At 43.5% G+C, this 23,684-nt stretch overlaps 1 protein-coding gene across 1 annotated transcript in view; it reads left to right on the top strand.

Moving 5' to 3' along the window:
- The first annotated feature begins 250 nt into the window (after window positions 1-250).
- LOC137649723 (protein OSCP1-like) overlaps window positions 251-23,684 on the top strand; it is a 534,719-nt gene continuing 511,285 nt past the window's right edge. The window contains exon 1 of the mRNA XM_068382681.1: window positions 251-424. Within this exon, the coding sequence (XP_068238782.1) occupies window positions 313-424 (112 nt within the window). The 5' untranslated portion in view covers window positions 251-312. The remainder of the gene's footprint in view (window positions 425-23,684) is intronic.

Below are 23,684 nucleotides of genomic sequence, written 5' to 3'. Positions count from 1 at the left end.
GATCCACCTTGTGGATGGGTAGAAGATAAGACATCTATTTATACACATAACATTTACTGTCAATAAAAGAAAATGTGAGACATTTAACTGAAATAAGACTTTGTTAAATTTGTTTCCTACTGTGAATTTGTTTATATTTTCCACTTATATGAAGGGTAAGACATCTATAGACAAGCAACATTTACTGTAAATAAGAGAAAGTGTGAAACGCTAAACTGAGATATGCTTAGTTAAATTTGTTTCTTTTAGGAAAAACAAATAACACCCATATAACCTAGCTTCAAGGAAACCAGCAGCAGCGTAAAAATTGCCATGTCTCTACGAGCATTGCCTTTGCAATTTCTGAACTTGGGTGGGGAAATGATGTACATCATTGATCAGAGATTACGCGCTCAAAATATCCCATCGGACAAGGCAGCTAAAGGTATGGAAATTCAAACGACTGCATAAGTAATGTACTATACTGTATAGTATAAAACATTTTTTATGATTAATGACAGAAGTATTATTCCCGTAAAACGCTATGTTTGTTCCGACGCTAAATACAAACCCTTTCACTATTTACTATCGGCATTGCTGGAAGACTAGCCATAAGACTTTTAGCGAGGTGTGACTACCGCACCGCTAGTTAGCAGGTGATAAAGGGGTAGCCTGTTATCCCACTCATACACATACAAGTGTTTTCTCGTCCATTTTGCTTTTGGCTTGTCCGAGAAAGGACGTTGTCTCTCTTTGCCTTCCAACACATTTGACTGCCATTTGACTAATTCCTTCTGTTTCATAACTGGAATACAAACCTAAGCTATTTATTAGGGGTATTACTTTCGGCAAAACTGAAAGGACAAGCCATTAGAATTTAGCGAAGGTTAACTACACATCCCGCTAGTTAACAGGTGGTAGGGGGTTAGTTTGCTACCCCCTTCACTCACACACCTGTGACTGAGCCCACTTTGCTTTTGGCTTGGATGGAGAACGTTGCCGCTCTTCTTCATTGCATTTATTGGAGTGCCATTTAGTTCTGTTTATGCTTTTTCTTTTCAGTGTTTGTGTGTGTATTGACTTCTTGCGGCCATGCGTACCTGTCCTGGTCCTAAGGGCCACACCTGTGGTACTTTTTTATCCGCTGAGGACACGGATCCTCACAGCCTCTGCGCGGTCTGCAGAGCAGAGATCAACGGTGTGATCAGTTGAATAAGTGAAATTAATGTTGGTGAAGTGGTTTGCAGACTGTGGCCAGATGTAGCACGCAGACTGCCTAGTGTCCGAATGCCAACCACACCCTAACGTTCACTACACTTAAGGACAAAACAGTGGAATACCAAGAAATTTGAGCAAAAGGTAAACAGTCAAGAAAACTGGGCACTGGGCACCACCCCTTGATTTTATATTGGGCAGGGAGACGCAGCTGGAACTGTAGTAGCCTGATATTATTCTGGAGTTATACCGTCTCATTTATACTGGCCTGCAGAGTCCTTAATGAGGGGAGCAGTATACTTTCTGGGTAATATATTTTTTAAACTTAAGTAAACTTTACAAACATTAGGAGAGAAAAATTGTATTAAAAGCATATGAAAAATCTAAATTGGGGGTTGAGAAGGGGACAGATCATGCAGGGGAAAGAAACGCTTACTGTTGACAAAAAAAGAAAAAAAAAGTTTTCATAAACAATTGAGAGAGAAAAAAATTAAATTCCATGTTTGAGAAAATACAGGTCTTCAAATCCAGGAGAGACATAGATATCCCCAAGCACAGCCACTTGAGGAATCCTTCCTCTAAATATTTATTCTACATATATAAATATAAATAAAGATCAACATAAGTGTAAATATTTGGGCTAAATTCAAATGTAATTTGACAGGATACTTCAGTTAGGATCAAAGGGATTGTAAAACAATGTTACGCTTCTGACTTATCTCTACATTCTCACCTTAACACCAGAAAGAGGCCCCTCCTCATGATTGCATAGTCAAACAAACATATATATATATATATATATATATATATATATATATATATATATATATATATATATATATATATATATATATATATATATATATATAAAATACAAAAATCCTACCTCATAGTATCATCCCACCGGGTTCCATATGCAAAAACATAAAATTGATTATACAATGGGGATGGAGCTGTATACAGCTTTCAACAGGGCTGCAGACCTAAGAACTGTGAACAGAATTTAAACCTTTTGGAATGGAGGTTCAAAAATACTGCCAATAGGAGGACACAATGGAAGCCACACAAGAGCAGATGTGTTCCAAATAGTTCCTGTTAACAGTATGTAGCCTCTTCCAGGCAGGTCATAGTCACTCATAGTAGAGCAAACTACGATTACTCCTTAAACCCTTAGGGTGGTCATGAGAGGTAAGTTTAACTAGACAAAAAGTTTTGAAATATTCATTCTATATTCCCTTAAAAGATCCACTTACTGCTTGTGCAGCATCCATGGTCACTAAACATAACTATCTGTGATAAGACTACAGATATATTAATGTTTCAAACACCTGATTTACTGGAGGAAGGGAAAATTATATTTGTACACCCAACGTCACACATGCCCACACCAGTTGAGCATGTTCAAAAAACAGGAACTGTTAAGCTGCTTGACATTAAGTCTTGCTACCATCTCCGAGCCCTACAAGGAGTAGAGCATAATGCTAGCCACCTGTTGAATGAAACAAAAACAATAAAACATTTTGAGGGGCTTGTGGCTAATTAAATACAACAGTGAAATGAACAATCAAAGTAATTTGTATTTTTCATAAAATGAAAATGTATTAGATTCCCCCCATTAGCCCTCAAGCTTATCTAAAAAATGTCTCATAGCTGGTAACAATGCCGTACACCAACTCTGTACATTTCAAGTAAATGTTTTTACATTACAAACAAAATTTCGATCGAAAGGTAGGATGTTCAGAAATTTAATTTACCATCCGTCCCTTCATCCACTTATACAATTAACGGATTTTGACATAGCAAAATTTATTTTTGGGTGAGATAGCCATGTCGTCCTGATGGAAGTTCCTTTGGAGCAGCTTCTACTTGGGATATTTCTGTGCGTGATGTACCAGAGAAATTTACCTTAGAGGTATCAACGGAGTTCCGATCTCTGGAGCGAATATCCCGAGAGATATTGTGTATAAATCAGGGACGTGTTAATAACAAGCCATTGTTATCCTTCCCCGAATAGAGTTAACCTTGTCTCGAAAGAAAGGTGAGGGTAGGCTATATGGGCCGTTACAACTCCCAATCTCAATGTGCTACATCTAACACGTTTTCTGCTGAAACATTCCAGGAGCAGCAATCGCATGACATGAGTCCCACACTGAGAAATGGGACGGGATGGAAAAATAACTGGTGGGCCATCAGGAGAATATGGCTACTCACTCAAAAATATATTTTTAGGTGAGGGTAGTATATATGGGCTGTTACAACTCCCAATCTCAATATGCTACATCTAACACGTTTTCTGTTGAACCATTCCAGGAGCAGCAATCGCTTGACATGAGTCCCACACTGAGAAATGGGACAGAATGGAAAAATAACTGGTGGGCCATCAGGAGGACATGGCTACTCACCTAAAAATAGATTTTTAGGTGAGGGTAGGATATATGGGCCATTACAACTCCCAATCTCAATGTGCTACATCTAACACGTTTTCTGTTGAACCATTCCAGGAGCAGCAATTGCTTGACATGAGTCCCACACTGAGAAATGGGATGGGATGGAAAAATAACGGGTGGGCCATCAGGAGGACATGGCTCCAGCCATGTCGTCCTGATGGAAGTGTACTAGAGAATTATCATTCTCAGTTGTGGCCAGAAGAGTTTTAACCCTGTAACTCCTTAGGTATAAGCATACTTCTTACAGCATTGGTAATTACGGTAAGAGTAAGCGAGAAGTTTGTACAAAAGTAGGAACAAAGTAAATCAATAGCACAGTCCCACTCTATATGAAGAAGAACTTTGTCTCCAGTAGATGAAAAGACCGAAATCTATAAAAGGAGGGCTAAAAAATTTTGATACACTACTTTTATTTTATATAGATAGCAGGTCCAAAGAAATGAAATGCAAAAAGGAATAGTAGTCTTTTAATGTTTCCAAAAGTACATACATATAGTAATAATAATACAACAAGATATATAATATATGTATGCATATACAGAAAACCGGTGTTTTCAGACCCCAAATTATGTATCAGAGTAGTAAACACTAATAATCGGGCTATAAAAGGAAAATATCACCTGTGATTCAATATAAAATTAAAAAGGCATATGGAACAAAAGATAATAGTTCCTTTGCACAATGTAGATTGACAAGTATCAATTATACAGTCCAAAAGAGTCCATGCACAACACTTAAGAAGCTGGTTTAATCACACTACCAGCAGCCACCACAAAGTGTTTAATCTCTTCCAACTGACGTAGGTACTGTTTGAAGAACACTCTTGAAGATTTCCATCCTGTGTAAGCCTGTAAGCCTGCGAAGGACATAGGTTGGAAAAAAATTTAGGAAGAGGCAACTTTTATAGGTCATCACCCGCTGGAATACTTTCTGGGTTAGCCCCTCTGATGAAGTAGGTGAGTTTGGACCTTAGCTGTTTCAGAGAAAGATCAGATCCTGTTGACTCCCCTTTAAAAAGTTGACCGCCTTTAAAGGTCCGGCTCTTTGATAGGTAAGCTTTAAGGCACTCCATGGGGCACAAAGAAGGGTCCTCCTTTAGTGGAACAATCTTCCAGGGCCCCCAGCATTAATGGGAAGTTCGTTTTTTGCCAAGAATGCTGGATCTGGATAAAGGTTTACCTCCCCCAAATCCAAGAATTCAATGTAGCCATTATCCCTTAAAAGAGCCACAATCTCACTGATTAGCACCAGAAGACATAGCAAGCAAAAAGACAGACTTTTGAGTAAGGTCCCTCAGAGAGGCAGAAGCATTATATATTGAAGAGGCAAAGTGCAGGACTTTATCCAACGACCATGAAATAGCCTTGGGAGGATCATTAGTTTTCAGTTGAACACAAACCTTTGGGATCTTATTGAACAGCTCGCTATTGACTTCTATATCAAAAACATACGCGATCGGTCTAGTTAGTGCTGATTTAGATGAGGCAATAGTTGCAGATGCTAGACCTTGATTGTGTAGTGAAATAAAGAAAGAAATACAGAAGTCCATAGAAATAAGAGGGCTGATGACTTTTCACGAACGCAACGCAATTTTTCCAGGAAAACAAATATTGTCGTTTTGTGGTGTTGGACTTGTACTCTTCTATAAAGTCAATTTTTTCCCTTGCAACTCTGAATTTTCTTTGAACCGCGAGGTTGAGAAAACCATTAGCTGAAGGGTTTTCGTTATCCAAAGGAAACGAAGACAGTCGTCTGTTGAACAACCTGAGACAGCATTGGAGATGGTAGAGTGATCTGCAGGGGTTTTGAGTTCTAGAACATGAGGATACCAATTGCTCTTGGGCCACTTGGTAGTCACCAGAGCTGCTGTTCCCCTGAAAGTCCGCAGTTTGTTCTGGAATTTCAGTAGGAGATTGAATGGAGGAAATTGGTAGATGTGAGACCACTGGTTCCAATCCAGAGACATTGCATCCATTCCTGTCGCTTCCGGATCTAAGTTTGGTGCTACATACCGAAGAAGCTTCCTGTTGAAGCTCATCGCAAAGAGATTGATTTGCAGTTCCAGGACTTGCTCTAGAGTGAAACAGAATGATTTTGCATCCAGAGACCATTCTGTATCCTGAGGCTTGGATATCGACAGGGCATCCACCGGCATATTCCAAACCCCGTCAAGGTGAACTGCTGATAGATGCCATTTCCTCCTTTTTGCTATAGAGAGAATGGCTAGGATTACATGGTTGATCTGAGGAGATCTGGAGCCCTGTCTGTTGACACAGTGTACTATTGTGTTGTTGTCGATGACCAATTTGATGTGTGATTTCGTCTTTCGGCACATTCTCTTCAGAGTCAGAAACACTGCCATAGCTTCCAGAACATTGATGTGAAACTTCTGAAATGCAATCGACCACTGACCCTGTACTTTCTTGGAAGAGGAGTGTCCCCCAACCTTGTTCCGAGGCATCTGTGTGAATAGTCATGGAAGGAGGAGGGTACTGCAGAGGCATGTGGCTCGATAGACTTTTGGCAGTGGACCCAGGCTTGAGTTGCTTCCGCAGTAAGACCGTGGTTTTGTGATGAAGATCTTTCTGAGCCTTGGATGACTTTCTTCTCCAGACTCTGTTGGCATCTTTGAGTCTTGCTTTCAGGATTGGGTCTGTCATGGCATGAACTGTAACGACCACAAGACCCTTTCTTGTTGCCGTCTGGTGAGTACTTTTGGACGAAGTAGACACCTGACCGAGTTTGCGATTTTCTTTCTCTAGCCTTGTGGCAGAAAGAGGGTGTGTGATTGTAGATTCCTGTGAAGTCTTTGCCACTGAAATTTTCCGAGCTGGAGATAGCCTGGACTTCTTGAGGTTGATTTGGAAGCCCAGAGATTGTAGGAAGTTCATGACCTCATCAGCTCTTTGACGACATTCCGACTTCATTGCAGCCCAGACTCACCGAAGTTGTTGGACAATGGCCTCTACTAGTTTCCTGAACATCCTTGGAGTTATACTGAGCCCGAAGGGCATAGCTTTGAATACGTAGGCCTTTCTTGCCAGTCCGAAACCAAGATAGGGGGAGAAGCGCTGACCTATCGGAAGATCCCAATAGGCGTCTGTAAGATCTATGGAGATGGTTTAGGACCCCTGGGGTAGTAGGTTCCGTATTTGCGAGATAGTCAGCATCTTGAACTTGTCATTCAGAATTAATTTGTTTAGTGGGGACAGGTCCAGAATAGTTTGAAGAGTGTTCTAATGATTCTTGAGCACGCTGAATAGCCGCCCTCTATTGTTCGTGGATTTTGTGCAACGGATGACTCCCTTCCAAAGAATGTCCTGAGCATAATCCTCCAAAAAGGGGGTTGTGGGTTGAAAGAACCTCTTTAACTGTGGTGGTTTCTATCTCCATTTCAAGCCTAACCCTTTTGAGACTATGCTGTGAGGCCAGGGATTGAGCTCCCATTGATCCCTGAAAAGGTGAAGTCGTCCCCCTACCGGAAACTCCCCATTGTTGTTGCAATGGATCTGCAACTTTAGTCGTCTTGTGTATACTTCCTCGGCCTCTAGTTCAACCACCTCTTCCAGACCTTCCCCTGTTTCCGGAGCCCTTCCTATGAGCTTTGGCAGGGTTGAATGTGGTGGTAGCTCTCTCGTACACCAGGTTGAAGGCTGGGGAACCGTGTACACAGTCTGAGAGATTGCGGCAACTGAGGCTGTCGCGACAGGAAAGGATTTCCTTACCTTGAAGTGACTTCTGGGCCTCTTGCCCTTGAGTTGAGGTCCTTCATTGGGGGTAAATTTTCATTTAGAGGAAATACGCCATTTGGTGATAAGGCTCTTCTTCTCCTGAGCCATCTTTGTCCATGACTTTTTTAACCAATTTCTCAGGAAAGAGATCCTTACCCAAGCTATTGGTGTCAATCAGTTTTCTAAGTTCATGTCTGATTGTAGCAGCGGCTAGGACGTGTTCTCTACGTGCTCTTGTGCTCTTCTGGCTAGGAAGAAAGCATGGATATCCATATGAAACAGGATTAGGTGAGTCTTTAGCAAGACAGAGAAGAGATCAGATTTGGAATAGCTCCCAATAAGCATCTCCAAATAAGATTGGAAGAATAAAGAGGCAGAAAGCCTCTCTTTAGCTTCCAGTTCTCCCTTCAGTAGAGATTCAGGAATCCTAGGCAGTTTCTCATTAAAATTTTTGCCCCCGATGTCTTTATTTAGTTTTCCAACAGTTAAGGTATGTTGGACGTCCTCCCAGATGTTTGAATCATAAGGAAGTGCTAGAGAGACAGGTTACTTTTCTCTAGCACTGGGAATGGCCTCTTCTCCATTAGTGCTTTCATCACGGCCTCCAAGCTTTTAGAAGACAGTATTCTTGGAGGCCGCAAAAGCGGCTTGTTTCCTGCCAAAGGCAGAAAGTTGGGTGTTGGTGAATTCAGCCGTCTATAACTCACTAACCAAAATGGATTCTGCCTTGCCATGATCCAGAATGATTGTTTCCTTAGGGATCGTATCATCCCAAATGGACGCTTCCGAGTTAAGCCTTACGTAGCAGTAAGGATAGCTATCGATCGATGGAAAGAATTCCAAGTCCGAGACTGGCTTGGAACCCAAACCATCCCCAATATGAAGGAACCCTTTGGTTAAGGCCATATGCTCAGCATAGCATCAAGGGTTCTTAACTGTGCATTCTGATAGGCATGAAGCTGGGGGATCCTTAGAAAAAGGTGCCTGTTGTTAAGCTTCTATCCTCGCTATGAGGTCTGCTTGAGAACGTTCATATTTGGCATTTAGGTTCGCCATGAAAGCTTTCATTGACGCCATCAGTTCCAAGTTACTGGGAAGCAAAGGTTTGTCTAGCAACAGAACCGGGATGGAGGTGGAAGCTGGGGTTTGGGTAGAAAGTAAAGAGGCACTGGGGGCTGCACTCACCTGATGAACATCTAATGACTCTTCTGAGTCTTCCGTGGTCAAGAGCATCCTCTCCCTATCTGACGTCACAAAAGAAGTACTAGGCATGTTATCACCGTCTAGGCTCATGACTTGCAGAGCATTCCGGACTTCATCGTTTGCATGATCTGCTGGTACCGGTGGGAGTTGGACCGTTGGTAACTGGTGACCAAATATAGAGGACAACTCAGCATTGGGGAAGAACAGGTCCTTCAGTTTCAGAGAAGGAAGATAAGGGGAATCTTGTTGAGAGATCTTCTGGAAGCCTCTTACCCAGTGTCGGAGTGTCCTACGACGTCGATCTCGAATGTCCAAGGAGATGTTTGTGGTATAGAAGCCGGTTTGAAGGAGATCCGTGCAAACCTGCCAGTTGGTAGGTTCCCATATTGCAACAGATCCCTTGGCAACATGTCAGTTAGCATGTTTCCGGCAGGTCTTTTGGCCACAGGATAACTTGACCCGCCTAGTATAGGTAACCGTTGAACTCCCCATGTCATCAGCGACCTGTAAAGATAAGACATTGCAATGAGTAAAAATCATTAAAGATCATATCTTTTTAAAATTAGTTAAACAGAACACATCCTAACCTAAATAAACCTACCCCTAAAAATGGCTAAATCTAAAATAAAATTAGAATATATGCCAAACTGCTCAGAAATCTGTAGTGATTTAAGAAGCAAAACATAATGACGGTGTGGTAGGAATATGGAGGAAAGGATCACATCAAAGGAACACCCGAACCTCCAGAGTAGGTCTATTAGAACAGCCTGAGATGGCAAGTTCACTCATCATACTGCCTAGATCAGCAACAGCTGCCCCTGAGTCTGCAGCAGCTAAGAGGCGGAAACTATTTCTAGTAGCCAGTAAAAGACTGACCTGTCAATACCCCAGGAATATCAACACAAGGTGGAAGACACACAGTAAGGCCAATAGGGAAGGGTCAACACTAAGGGGAAGTAGAGGAAAGAAAGGCAGTTAATAAGTGAACCTGCCAAAAACTGATCATTATCATTAACTTATGAAATGTGGGGTTGCAGCCCCTAGGATAATGAGAGCCGAACAAGACGACCAGGACGCTAAGAATTATAGATTTAAAGGATGTACTGACAACCAGGAAGGATCCAATTGACTAACTCTAGAGGACAATGTTCCCCAGATATGGGATAGGAGAGAGCAGATGAATGGTCTAAGGCTGCAACTGAGGCGGCGGAGTGGGTGACCCATAGCCAATACACAACCAGTGATAGAAGAACTCAAGCTGACAAGACAGGAAGCAGAGACAGGAGGCGTCGGCACCTCTGTCTAGATAGGCTAACCTGGCAAGGGAGTCAAGACTCCATAGCAAGAGGGATATCTCAAGATGACAAGACAGGAAGCTGGGACAGAAGGCAACACCTCTGCCTAGATAGGCTAACCCAGCTAGGGAGTCAAGACTCCTTATCAAGAAGGGTATAGCACAGGAAGAGAGGCTGCAGACATAGAACAAGCACTGCCAAGACGGCAGAGGAGGACACCAAGGGGTACTAATTTCATGCCTAGATAGGATTAGATTATGAGGCCCTTATTTTCAAACTCAAACAGTTGGTAGTGGGTGGGTCGTTTCTGAGTATTATTATTTAATTTTTAAGTAATCGATCTCAAAGAGTTGTTGTTGATGGTCTCCACAGTGAGTATAGGAATGTGATAGGTAGTGTTCCACAGGGTAGTGTTCTTAGCCCATTACTTTTCATCTTATATACACATGACATGTGGTTTGGCCTAGAAAACAAGTTTGTTGTATATGCAGATGATGCTACTCTCTGCATCAATTCCATCTCCCGAATGTACATCTGACGTCACTGAATCCCTTAATAGAAATCAAGCTAAAATTAGTGCATGGTGCAGATTATGTGGTATGAGGTTGAATCCTAACAAATTTCAAAGTATGATTGTAATTAGATCAAGGATCTCAGCATTGATAACTGTTTCTTTAACTTTGTATGGTTCTTTTAAAATTTAGGTGTGATTCTCGACAGCAAATTTACTTTTGTGGAACACATTAGGTCTGTGTCTTCTTCAATTCCACAAAAGATTGGCTTATTGAGAAAGTCTTTTAAGATTTTCGGTGATCGTTCTATTCTGAAGAATTGTTTCGAGTATTGTTCTCCTGTCCGATCTTCAGCTGCTGACTCTCATCCTAATTTGATGGACAGGAACTTATGGTCTATTAAGTTTCTTATTCCTGATCTGGATATTAATCTTTGGCACTGTCATTTAATTAGTTCATTATGCATGTTGCATAAAATTTTTCATATTTCTGACCATCCTTTACATTCAGATCTCCCTGGACAGTTCCATCCTGTTCGTAATACTAGGCATGCAGTTAATTCAAATAGTCAGTCCTTCTTCAACATGAGGCTCAATACTACACAGTATTATAGAAGTTTTATTCCAGTTGTGACCAAGTTGTGGAATGATCTTCCCAATCGGGTAGTTTAATTAGTATAACTTCAAAAGTTCAAAGTTGCAGCAAATGTTTTTATGTTGAACAGGCTGACATAAGTAATTTTATAGTTACATATTAATTATCTGTTTTAATATTGTTAATGTTTATTTTAAATATCTTATTTTATTTTTCCTTACTTCTTCTATCGTATATTCATTTCCTTGTTTCCTTTCCTCACTTGGCTATTTTTCCCTGTTGGAGCCCTTGGGCTTATAGCATCTTGCTTTTCCAACTAGGGTTGTAGCTTGGCTAGTAATAATAATAATGATAATATTAATAATAATAATAATAATAATTATAATAATAATACTTAATGATTATTGATAATTAATAATAAAAATAATAATAATAATAATAATAATAATAATAATAATAATAATAATAATAATAATAATAATAATAATAATAATAATTGATAATTAATAATAATAATAATAATGATAACAACAACAACAACAACAACAATAATAATAATAATAATAATAATAATAATAATAATAATAATAATAATAATAAAAATAGATACTTCATACAATTTCAATGGAAAGCTCGAAGTTTCATTATTTAAAGTTGGCTTTAGGTCTTAATCAGTAGACTTTCAGCGATTTGAATTTCAGATCGGTAAATTCTCTATAAATACGATGAAAAATTCTTGTAGATTTACCTGTTTGTTACAGATGTTTTCTGAGTGGTCCCTCTCGGACGACTGGGGAGGGGGGGGGGGGGCGCTAGCAAGGATCTTTTTTGTTCTGTAACTTCTTCCTTCATGTTCCGATGCTCTGACAGCTACGGCCCTATTGCTAGATCCGAAATAGCAGTTATTACAAACTGCGCATTTATACTTGTAAACATTGCTAGGCCCCCCCCCCAGTCATCCGCGAGGGACCACTCAGAAAACATTTGTAACAAACAGGTAAATCTACAAGAATTTTCCATCTCATTTAGAGGGAATTACCAATCTGAAATTCAAATCGCTGAAAATCTACTGATTAAGACCTTAAAGCCAATTTTAAATAATGAAACTTCGAGCTTTCCAATGAAATTGTTTCAAGTATTTATAATATTATTTGTGCCTTTAGTCTAATAATAATAATAATAATAATAATAATAATAATAATAATAATAATAATAATAATAATAATAATAATTAATAATTAATAATTAATAATTAATGATTAATGATTAATTACTAATAATTAATAATTAATAATAATTAATTAATAATTAATGATAATAATAATAACAACAACAACAACTGTGTAGGCAAGCCTAGCCTACCTAGCAGGTGAGCGAAAGCTCAAAATATAGGGTGAGATGACTAGACAAGAGGAACATACAGTAGTTCCAGTACAGTCAGGTTATGGCATAACTAGAAAGAGGAAGGGGCAGAGAAACGCCCAAGTGTGGTCTTCAAGGCAGCAGAGAGATTTTAACCAGGGAAGGACAAAATATTATCTACCTAGGCCAGGAAAGATAGCCCACAAGTAAGCACACTAACAGGCACAAGGAATGGGGAAGAAGGAGGTGGTGATGGGAGATTGAGAAAATGGTGATGTGGCATGACAGGAAGGCCCAAAAGCAACATTAGAACAGCAATAGTGTTCCAAAGGAGCTACCGTGATAAGGCACGGAGGACCAGTCCTCACAACCAGGCATAGCTTACCAAAGACTAAGAGAGAAGCCTAATAATAGTTAAGGCGACACAAGGGTCTACTAGTCAGCATCAGAACAGGGGGTAGGGCGTTCCAATTGGTAAACATAAGTAGACACAGGGAACAGGATCCCAAGACATGTGCCGCCTCTCCACACATATAGGCTAAGTGGAAAGTGAAAACGTTCACTCTAGGGCAACTAAGAACACTATCCAACTTCCAGAAGGACCTTCAAGACTGCAGCTCCCTGCCGTGATGAATCAACAGCATGCATAGACAGCCTCACCCAACCGGAAAGGTTTGGTGAAAGAAGGGTATGGTGCATAGTTTAAATTTACCAGGCATGGCCTCCGGCTAGGGTATGCTAGCCTTAGACGATGCTGATAAAAAACACACAAGAAACACTAAGGAAGGATGGGTGATTCCATAAACATACCACACATTATACCGCACTTTAGAATAATTAAATAAAACACATTCCTAACTATGCTTTTCTGAGCGACTGAGACATGATGTAATGGTGCCGAAAGCATGCTGGCCTCAGAACAATAAAAGCATGCAATACAATGAAAATATAGGGAGGGGACACGAAATTCTCCAATACAAAAAAAGGGGTACTCAACTTAGTCGATGAGGAAGAAGCTGAAACATCCATAATCGAAAATCACTCAAAAAAACTCAGAAAACTTGCCAAAACTCTCAAAGTGAAACGACTGAGATGGCGCTGCAAAGGGGAATGGATCAACAGGAAGCGTGTTAGTTGTAGCACATTGAGATTGGGAGTTGTAGCGGCTCTCCTGCCCACGTATACTACCCTCACCTTTCTTTCGAGACAAGGTTAACTCTATTCGGGGAAGGATAACCTTGGCTTTTTATTAACACGTCCCTGATTTATACACGATATCTCTCTGGATATTTGCTCTGGAGGTCAGAACTCCATTGATACCTCTAAGGTAAATTTCTATGGTATATCACAGAAATATCCCAAGTAGAAGTTGCCAATGAGGAACTTCCATCAGGACGACATGGCTTGAGCCCAAAAATACATATTACATTAGGTACATCATTTTACATTTTCATGATATAAAAAAAAAAAAGTGTTAGGATTTGGCGATGAAAACTTAAAATTAGGTTATCTTCCAACCCTTCCAACAATGCTCCAATGACATAAAATATCAGGAGTGGTCTGCCTCCCAGTGGGAAAGGTTTGGGCGACAGAGTAGGACCACCAACTCGCCGACCTCCTGCTCGTCCATCTCCTGCTCACTCTTCTGGTTCCAGGCAACTCACGGTCGTCGTTCATCGACTTGTCAATCGCCTGCTCATCTCGATGACCCTGTTCATCTTTCGTCTGCCGACCATTGCCTGGCAACACGTTGTTCATCAACACTTCTGGCACCTACTGCTCACCAGCATTCCCTGAAGCAATGCATCTTGTTGGAACATCGTTTCCCCGGCCCTGTTTATGCTGTCCATCACCCAACCTCTCGTAAATCGTCTATGGGGTTTCCTGCAATAAGCACTCATCAGCGTTCACCTAAGTATCAGCATATGCCGCATCAGCAATCACCTAAGCGTCGGCATTCGCCGTATCAGCAGTCGCCTAAGTGTCAGCATTCGCCACGTCAGCATTCGCAGCGTCAGAGTTAAAACCTAAAGATCATCAAGAGGTGCAGTATCAATGCCATCCAATGCGTCAATCGTCGCTTCTGGGTCAGCGTTCACCGATGCATCAGCCCTTACCGGCTCGTCAACGCTCACCAGTTCGTTACCGATCGTCAGCTCGTCAGCATTCTCCATGTCAGCATTTACCTACTTGCTGGAGCTCTCCACCACGTCAGCTTTCTCCATCAAGGTTACACTCGCCAAAGCGTAGACGCTCGCCAACGCGCAGGCATTCACCAGTGCTTCAGCAACCCAAGATTGCTCAACGCCTTGAAACGCAAAGGAAAGACAGCAGCCACCATTCACCACCGACTTCTAAGAAGTTGCAACAAACTGTGCAGACACAGGTAGGTGATCACTGAGGGAAAGAGAAGGAGCGGAAAGGTAGGTCATCGCTCTCCAGATCATCGGTCTGATCTCCGTTGAAAGGCAGAGTCCCATTTCTTAGGTCACTGTCGCCCCATTCCCCTCCTCGCAAACGCATAACAGAGCGACCGCCGGGGAAACAGAGAAACGGCATTCTTGGGGAATTAAAGATTCTGAAACTACAAGCAAATAAGGCGAACCTTGAAGATCAGCGGTTCCAGATAAGACTCCTCAGAAGGAACCTTCAGTTTCCTTCCTTTCAGGGGTTCTCTCACACAGCGCCAGCGTCAGCAGACAGCCCTGGTTTGGAGCCAACGTCAGAACAGTTGTGCATGCTTTTGGGTCTGCCCTTTCAGCCCGCACCATCCCTCTGACAACCACCAGCACTCGTTGGTTTCAGCGAACACACGACAAAGGACCTTGGCTGTCTCCCCCCTTGAGAGGAAAAGAGGAGTTCCTGAAATTGAATCTTCATCTGGGGTAAAGTTGACTCCTGTTATGCCATAGAGGACAAGGTCAAACCTTTCCAGTTCTCCCTCCCCCAGCTCTCATGGCTCTTTGCCACCAATGCCAAGGGAGTCATGTGAGGAACCAGCTCCAGTCTTCCCCCCCCACCACCTTCGGAAGAAGACTTGGCTCGTGACAGTAGTGTCACATCTTCGGAAACTTCCAGGAAGGCTTGACCATCCAGGCATTCCATGCTGGAAGCATATCTCTTCCTCGCAAGGAGTCAAAGGACTCCAAAATGATGCCTATGTCCTCTTTGAGGACCATCAGACCAGCAGAGAGTGTCAGGACAGTCAGCCACCCTAGAGATGACCACGACCCACCCCAAGACGAGTTCCCGGCGGTGGATGATGGAGACTTCACTGCCAGTCCCGCTCCAGAAGGGGAACAGAAGGAGTCAGAACACGCTTTTGGGCAGGTGCTGACTCTGATGAGGGCTCTGAAAGGGTTATCCGACCCAGAAATAGTTTCTCTGGAGGGAAAAGCCACAGTCTTAGACTGTGTCTTTGACATTCAGAAGTCCACTAAGTCCAGTGCAGCCTTGACCTGGTTTCAGGGGCTGATGAGCGCCCAGAGTAAGATCACCGTCCATCTCTCAGCATTTTCCTTCCTTCGTTCGGATTCATCCGCCAAGCTCCTCCCACCTTTTCGCGTTCAGCAAAGGAGGTATTACGAGATCTTGGACGAGCCTCGACCAGCTCTTCCACTTCACCATTCTCTGGAAGAACTGACAAAGAGGAGTCTCCTTGGAGAGACTCTTCGGCTGTCAAGTCCCATTCTCAGCGGCAGAGATCCTCAACCAAGAAAAGGTCGCGAAGTACATCATGGAGGTGACTTCATGGCTTGATCTATGATTAGGATCCTTGGGAATCTGTGTACAGATAGAGAACTTCTTCGAGAAAAATACCAGGAAGGCGATGGAAAACTTCTTCCTTTCAGGTACCCGGACGATTGAGTTCCTGGCCCACCAAGTATCGAACTTGTGGGCCAACACCATCCTCAAGCGCAGGGATTCGGTATCCTATAGGTTCCATCACCAAGTCCCTAATGCCGAGATTGCTCAGAAACTCCTCTCTCAAGGGTTCCTAGTTCGAGCCTAGGGATGTCGAACAGACTGCAAAGAGGTGGAGGAAGTCCTACCAGGACTCTCCTCCATAAGGCCCTAACATCGGCCCTACAGACCTCCGGCTCCTCCACAGCCCAACCAGCTCAAAGCCTTGACGAGCAAGTCAGCAGCGAAGAAAGAGATGTCTAAGAAGCCCTTTCCATCAAAGGACAAGAAAGGCTCAAAGTCCTCCAGGGGAGGATAACACCCTAGAGGGAGCGGCCGTGGCCGCAAATGGTAGGATAGGCGATCCCCCTGCTCGTCCACCAGTAGCGGGATGCCTGCAAAGTTGCTGGGACAGGTGGAGGCACCTCGGGGCTGATCCCTGGACAGTATCCACGATTCGTTCAGTGTATCGCATCCCATTCATATCATCTCTCTCTCCCCTGATAGAGGATCCAGTGATGATAGACTCCTTTGTGATGGGATCAGCAAAGGGGCCAGCCCTTCGAGCAGAAGTCCAGACCATGTTGGAGAAGGAGCACTCTCCATGAGGTCCTTGACGACTCCCCAGGCTTCTTCAGTCAACTCTTTCTTGTGAAAAAGGCGTCTGGAGGTTAGAGACCAGTCATCGATCTCTCTGCTCTGAACAAGTTTGTCAAACAGACTTCATTGTAGTGGTTTGTGGACAGTGGTCAGATGTAACATGCAGACTGCCTAGTGTCCAAATGCCGACCACACTCCAATATTCACTACACAAAAAGATAAAACGGTGGAATACCCAGAAATTGGGGCAAATGGTAAACAGTCAAGAGAACTGGGCACTGGGCACCACCCCTCGATTTTTTTATACTGGGCATGGGATCCCAGCTAGAATCTCAAATTTCCCTATTATCTTTTCTTACCTTGAGCTTGCTGAATAAACAGGTACTATGACCGTTGATTTAATTCTGGGGAAAATTAGCAATCCACAATAAATAGTTCTATTTTTTTTAGGTAAGATCTATTCAAGCTTAAGTAAACTTTAAGTAAAATTTAAGAACATTAGGGAAAAATAAATCTCTAAATTGGTGACTGAGAAGGGGATAAATTATGTGGGGGAAAGAAACGCTCCCTGTTTATGAAAATAAAAAAAGCTTATTTTAAAAAAAAGAAAAAAAAATAAATACTATGAGAAAATACAGGTCTTCAAAACCAGGAGAGACATAAATATCTACATGCAGAGGCTCTTTGAAGTCAGTCTTCCAAATATTCAACCTATATATATATATATATATATATATATATATATATATATATATATATATATATATATATATATATATATATATATATATATATATATATATATATATATATATATATATATATATATATATATATATATATATATATATATATATATATATATATATATATATATATATATATATCTAACGGATTTTGAGCGAAGCGAAAAATCTATTTTTGGGTGAGATAGCCATGACGTCCTGATGGAAGGTTCCTTCAGTAGCTTCCTAGGGTATATTTAACTACAGCGGATATTCCCAGATAATTAAACTAAAGGTTAGCACAGTGGATATTCCCAGAGAATTAAACTAAAGGTTATCACAGAATTCTAACTTCTGGTGCGAGTACCCTAAAGGTAAGGTTTCCCTCTAGGATATCGGATATCGTATATCAACAGGGGACGCATGTAGTAACACGCCACATAGCTATCTGCACCCCATATAGAGTTAACACTTCGATATGGAAAGGTGGCTGAGTAACTGAGGAGCCGTTCCAAGGTTACTCTCATCCGTGACTACTTTTGGTACTCGAGACGTAAACAAACGGGCACCATTGCTAAATGACGTCACGTCCGTCCTCATCCTGAGCTCAGCTTCTACCAATCTCTGCGATACAGTAGGTCAGGGAGGGGCCTGAAAGGCTGAACTAGAATAGACGGGAGGGTCCATCAGGACGTCATGGCTATCTCACCCAAAAATAGATTTTTCGCTTTGCTCAAAATCCGTTTTTTGGGCTCAAGCTATGACGTCCTGATGGAAGTGTACTAGAGAATTAATGTATCGTGGATTTTTTCCCCTTTTAATCCAAGTGCCAAGGGCTTCGAACAGTATTATAGAACATGTCCTTACCAGAGATTCTATGATGAACTAGCTTCCTGCCCCCCTGTCAGGGAAGTCCTGGTGGACAATAGGAACATCTCGAAGCGATCATTGAAGAGCTACTCACCCGGTGCAGAGTTCACGCTGGACTCGGAGACAAGACAAAGGTTAATATACGGGTAGGAATATTATCAAGCATAGGTAAGTAAATAACATTTACTACTCCCCCTGGAGGAGAGATCATTCTGGTCTCGGAGACAGGACAAAGGTTAATATTCGAATAGGAATATTATCAAGGCATGAGTGAGCATATAACATAATTACTTATATTATTCTTCTTGATCTTCAGGAAAAAAGGTAAATGAAACTATAACAATCGTATATTTCTTGATAAAGAATAGGAGCGAAGAGAGACGCACATGGAATAAAATAGACATTTTATTTTTAGGATTGCAGATCATTATGGCAGCAATTACAATAATGAATATAGAGTTTATTTACAATAATAAAGAATAATGTACATAGAAAAGAAAGACGGTAATCTTGATTCTGAAAAGAAAATTTACTTTTTAGAAACACAAGTTCCAGAGGAACGCCAGTCTTTTTAAAATTCAAAGAAAAACACATCATGCCCTAGGGCATGTGGCACTCATGTAAAGTCTATGACATTTCACCTTGGTAAGAACAGTCTATTAGAAACACTAAGTGTCCATGAAATCACTATGTATCACAAAAGGGTCAACACAGGCACCCGTAGAGTTAAAGTCCCAAGTAACTCACTGTTCTATGCAGAGTTAAACAGCAGGTTTCATAACACTACCTGCGGCTACCACAAAATGCTTAACTTCGTGCACTTGTTTTGCGTAGTGCTTGAAGAAAACGCGCGAGGATTTCCAGCCTGTAAAGCTCTTGAAGCTTTCGAAATCCATACTCTGGAAGAAGTTCAGAGAAGCAGCGACTTTTCTAGGATCGTGACTTGCGGGTGTACTGTCAGGATCCGCTCTGCGAATGAAGTAGGTGATTTTCGCTCTTAGTTGTTTCAGTGACAGGTCGCTACACGATGTTTCTCCTTTGAAGAGTTGTCCTCCACCGAAGTCTGAAGTTCTTCGAAGATAGACCTTAAGACTCTCCACTGGGCATAGAGAGACATCTTCCTTCAGGGGTCAGATTCTCCAAGGGCCCCATCTCCTGGTGGGTAGTTCATTCTTAGCGAGAAACGTCGGATCGGGGAAGAGGGTAAGATCTCCTGTCTCTGCAAACAAGATATGACCCTCTTCTCTTGATAATGCCACTATTTCACTGACTCGGGCTCCCGAGGCGAGAGCAAAAGGGAAGATAACTTTTTGAGTTAGGTCTTTCAGAGGGCACGAATCGTTGTCCAGGCTAGACGCAAAATGGAGCGCCTTGTCCAGGGACCAGGAGATAGGTTTTGGCGGAGGTGTTGGGCGTAGTCTAGCGCATGCCTTTGGCAGTTTATTGAAGATATCACTGGACAGATCAATCTTGAAGGCATATAGGAGTGGTCTAGTCAAGGCCGATTTACAGGTGGAAATCGTGTTGGCCGCTAAGCCTTGTCCATGAAGGTGAATGAAGAAGGACATGCAAAAATCAATGGTGATTTCCGTAGGATTTTTTGCCTTGACGAAGGAGATCCACTTTTTCCAGGAAGATTCGTATTGCCGTCTGGTAGACTCAGTATAAGCTTTTCTTCGAGATCCCAAACCTTTTCTTTGCGGCTAAGGAGAGAAAATCATGAGATGAAGATCCCTGACTTTCAGTGATGAAGCGAAGACAGTCAACTTCTGTACTTGTTGAGAGAGAACTGGGCCCGGTAGGGGGATCAGCGTGGGCTGCAGCTCCAGGACCAGGGGATACCAATTGCTCCGGGGACACTTGGGAGCCACTAGGGCCACTGTCCCTTTGAAGGTTCTCAGTTTGGAGAGGACTTTCAGCAGAAGGTTGGGAGGAGGGAACAGGTATATCCTGGACCATCTGTTCCAATCCAGTGACATGGCATCCACTGCTTCTGCCTTGGGGTCCTCATACGGGGCCACATATCTAGGAAGTTGATTGTTGTCGCTCGTCGCGAAGAGATCGATCTGAAGTTCCGGGTCTTGGTGAGAGATGAAGGAGAATGATCTTGCGTCTAGAGACCATTCCGACTCTATTGGGCTTGTCCTCAATAGAGCGTCCGCCGTCACGTTGCGGAATCCTTGTAGGTGAACTGCGGGACAGGTGCCATTTCTTCCTTTCTGCCAAACGAAAGATCGGAAGAAGCACCTGATTTATCTGGGGCAATCTCGAGTCCTGACGATTGAGACATCTGACTACCACCGAGTTGTCCAGAGTCAGACGAATGTGGATCGAGGGAGGCGGGGAGAGTTTCTTCAGGGTGAGAAGAACCGCCATGGCCACCAATATGTTGATGTGAAACGTCTTGAATAGGGGAGACCATGTTCCTTAAACCTGTTGTTGGTGGGAGTGACCTCCCCAACCCTTAAGTGAAGCGTCCGTGTGGATGTTGATCGATGGAGGCGGGTGTTGAAGAGGGATGGACCTTTTCAGGGCCTTTGCTTCTGACCACGGCTTTAAAAGTAAGCAAAGTCTGTTTGGAAGCCGTCTCTTGAGGTCTCTTCGAGCATTGGATGCGAAACGTCTCCAGACTCCCGCGGCATCTTTTAGCTGTGCGCGAAGCACCGGGTTTGTCACAGAGGCGAACTGTAGAGAGCCGAGGACTTGTTCCTTTTGTTGTCTTGAGATCCGTTTGGATTTTAGAAGCCTTCTGACAGACCCTGCTATTTCCTTCCTTTTCTTCTGTGGGATGGAAAGGCGGTGTGACTGAAGGTCCCAATGGATTCCCAACCATTGGAACTTCTGAGCTGGAGAGAGGCGAGATTTCTCGGCATTTATCTTGAAGCCCAGATGCTCTAGGAACTGGGTGACTTTGTTGCAGGCTCTCACACAATCTTCGGGCGATGTTGACCAGACTAGCCAGTCGTCTAGCTAGGCCATCACTTGGACGCCCTGAAGACGTAGCTGTTGGACGATTGCGTCTGCCAGCTTGGTGAAGATCCGTGGAGCCACGTTGAGCCCGAAGGGCATGGCCCTGAAGGCGTAACTTTTCCTTTGGAGTCGAAATCCTAGGTAGGAGGAAGTGTAATGATTCATTGGGATGTGCCAGTAGGCATCCGCCAGGTCTATGGAGACCGTGTAGGCCCTTTGAGGCTGAAGGGTCCTTATTTGTTGCAGAGTCAGCATCTTGAATTTGTTGTTCGCAATGAACTTGTTGAGGGGGGATAAGTCTAGAATGACTCTGAGTTTGTCTGAGTCTTTCTTGGGAACACAAAAGAGTCTCCCTTGGAACCTGGTTGACTTTACCCTCTTGATCACCTTCATGTTCAAGAGTTCCAGGACCTATTCTTCCAGGAGGGGGGTTGACTGGAAGGATGGGGGTGGTTGAGTCCAGCTCCAGCCCAGTCCCTTCTTGACGATGCTGTGTGCCCAGGGATCGAAGGTCCAACGATCCTGGAATTGGCAGAGTCTTCCTCCCACCGGAAGCACTTCATTGCTTCTGGTGTCCCGAGGGTTTGCCAACTCGGCTGCTAGCTCCCCTTCCTCCTCTGCCTCTGGAGGGACGGCGAGAAGAATCTCTGCCGGAACCTCTGCCTGAGCCCCTACCTCTAGGACGAAAGGTAGTCGAGTGTTGCTCATAGGCAGGAGTGAAGACCGGCGACTGCGACACCACCGGCTGGGGGACCAACTGAAAGGTCTGTTGCGGCTGCGTAGCCACTTGGGGAGTAGCGGGACCCGGAAACTATCGTCTCGGTTGACGTTGCTGGGGTCTGGGCTTCGAGGATTTCCTCTTAGGCTGAGGGCCATCGTCCTGAGAGGACTTCCTCTTTCGGGACATGCCCCACTTATGGAGAAGGTTCCTATTCTCCGTGGCAGCTTTGTTCACTAACTCTTTCACCAAGGTAGACGGGAAGAGATGCTTGCCCCAGATATTGGAGGAAATCAGTCTCCGGGGTTCGTGTTTCACCGTTGCGCTGGCGAACACGAATTCTCGACAGGCTCTGCGAGCCTTAGCGAAGCTATATAGGTTCTTGGTTACGGTCGCCAGGTGCGACTTAGCAAGGACCATGTAAAAGTCCGGGACTCTGGTATCCCCGGCCATGAGTTCGAGCTGTACCTGATGGGACAGCGAAGCGGCGAGTCTCTCCTTCGTATCCTGTTCCCTGCGAAGGAGGTGATCGTTCAGCCTTGGGAGGTCCTCATTGAATTGAGACCTGCCACATCAGGTTCCAGTTTTCCTACCGTGAAGGTCGACTGGATGTCTTTCCAGTGCCTATCATCGGGGGGAAGAGTAATGGAGAAGGGTCTGCACTCCTCCAGTGCAGGGCAAGGCTTCCCTTCCTCCACTGCCTTAATGACCGCTGTGAAGGCCTTTTCGATGAAGGGGAAGGTCGCAGTAGTTGGCGCAACGAAGGTTGGATGCTTCTTACTAATCGCCGGCATCTTGGAGTTTGTGAAACCCCGACTCTTCACTGCCTGAGCTAACATAGCTTGGGCCTTCGCGAGATCGAACACAATCACTTCTTTTGGTTCGGTCTCTTCCTTTGAGGCTGGTTCGGACCTGAGCCGGACGTAACAGTCCGGATAAGTCTCGAAATTTGGGAAGAACTCCACTTCTTCCAACAAAATAGAGCCAACCCTTTCACTGATATAAATCTTGCCAGTTGTAATTGGCATATGCTCGGCGTATATCCAAGGGTTAGCTTCCGAGCAGGTGGGGAGGTCTTTAACCGAAATCTTCTACAGTTGTTTGAAGCCGACGAGAGTCGTCCGGAATTGCTCCTGAGTCTCGCGCAGCTTCTTGTCCATGAGGGCTTCAAGCATTTTGAAGACCTCTTGAGTGGCCGATGGAAGAGGGTCCGGGGTGGCAGAAGTCGAAGGAACAGGTTCCTCGGACGGTGCAGGAGTTGCTGGGGGAGCAGGAGCGACCTCGGTCTCCGAATCAGGGTATTCCACCTGATCTTCCTCATAGTCGAGCTCTTCACCCATGAGGTTCTTCTCCGTCTCTTCAGACACTTCCGACATACGTTCCACGTTGTCGGAATCAAGATGGCACTCACGCATGGACTGTGCCATGACGACGTCAGGTTCGACCACGATCTGGACGGTGGGGATCTGATCACGAGGGACCACTGAGTCTTTAGATGCTTTTGGGAAAAGCAAGGCCCTTAAGTCTTCGTTGGGAAGGTACGGTCCAGTGGCGTTCTTC

Source organism: Palaemon carinicauda, chromosome 11, assembly GCF_036898095.1.
Source record: "Palaemon carinicauda isolate YSFRI2023 chromosome 11, ASM3689809v2, whole genome shotgun sequence".
NCBI lineage: Eukaryota > Metazoa > Arthropoda > Malacostraca > Decapoda > Palaemonidae > Palaemon > Palaemon carinicauda.
Note: the sequence above shows the minus strand (reverse complement) of the source record. Positions and strands in the feature narration are given on the sequence as shown.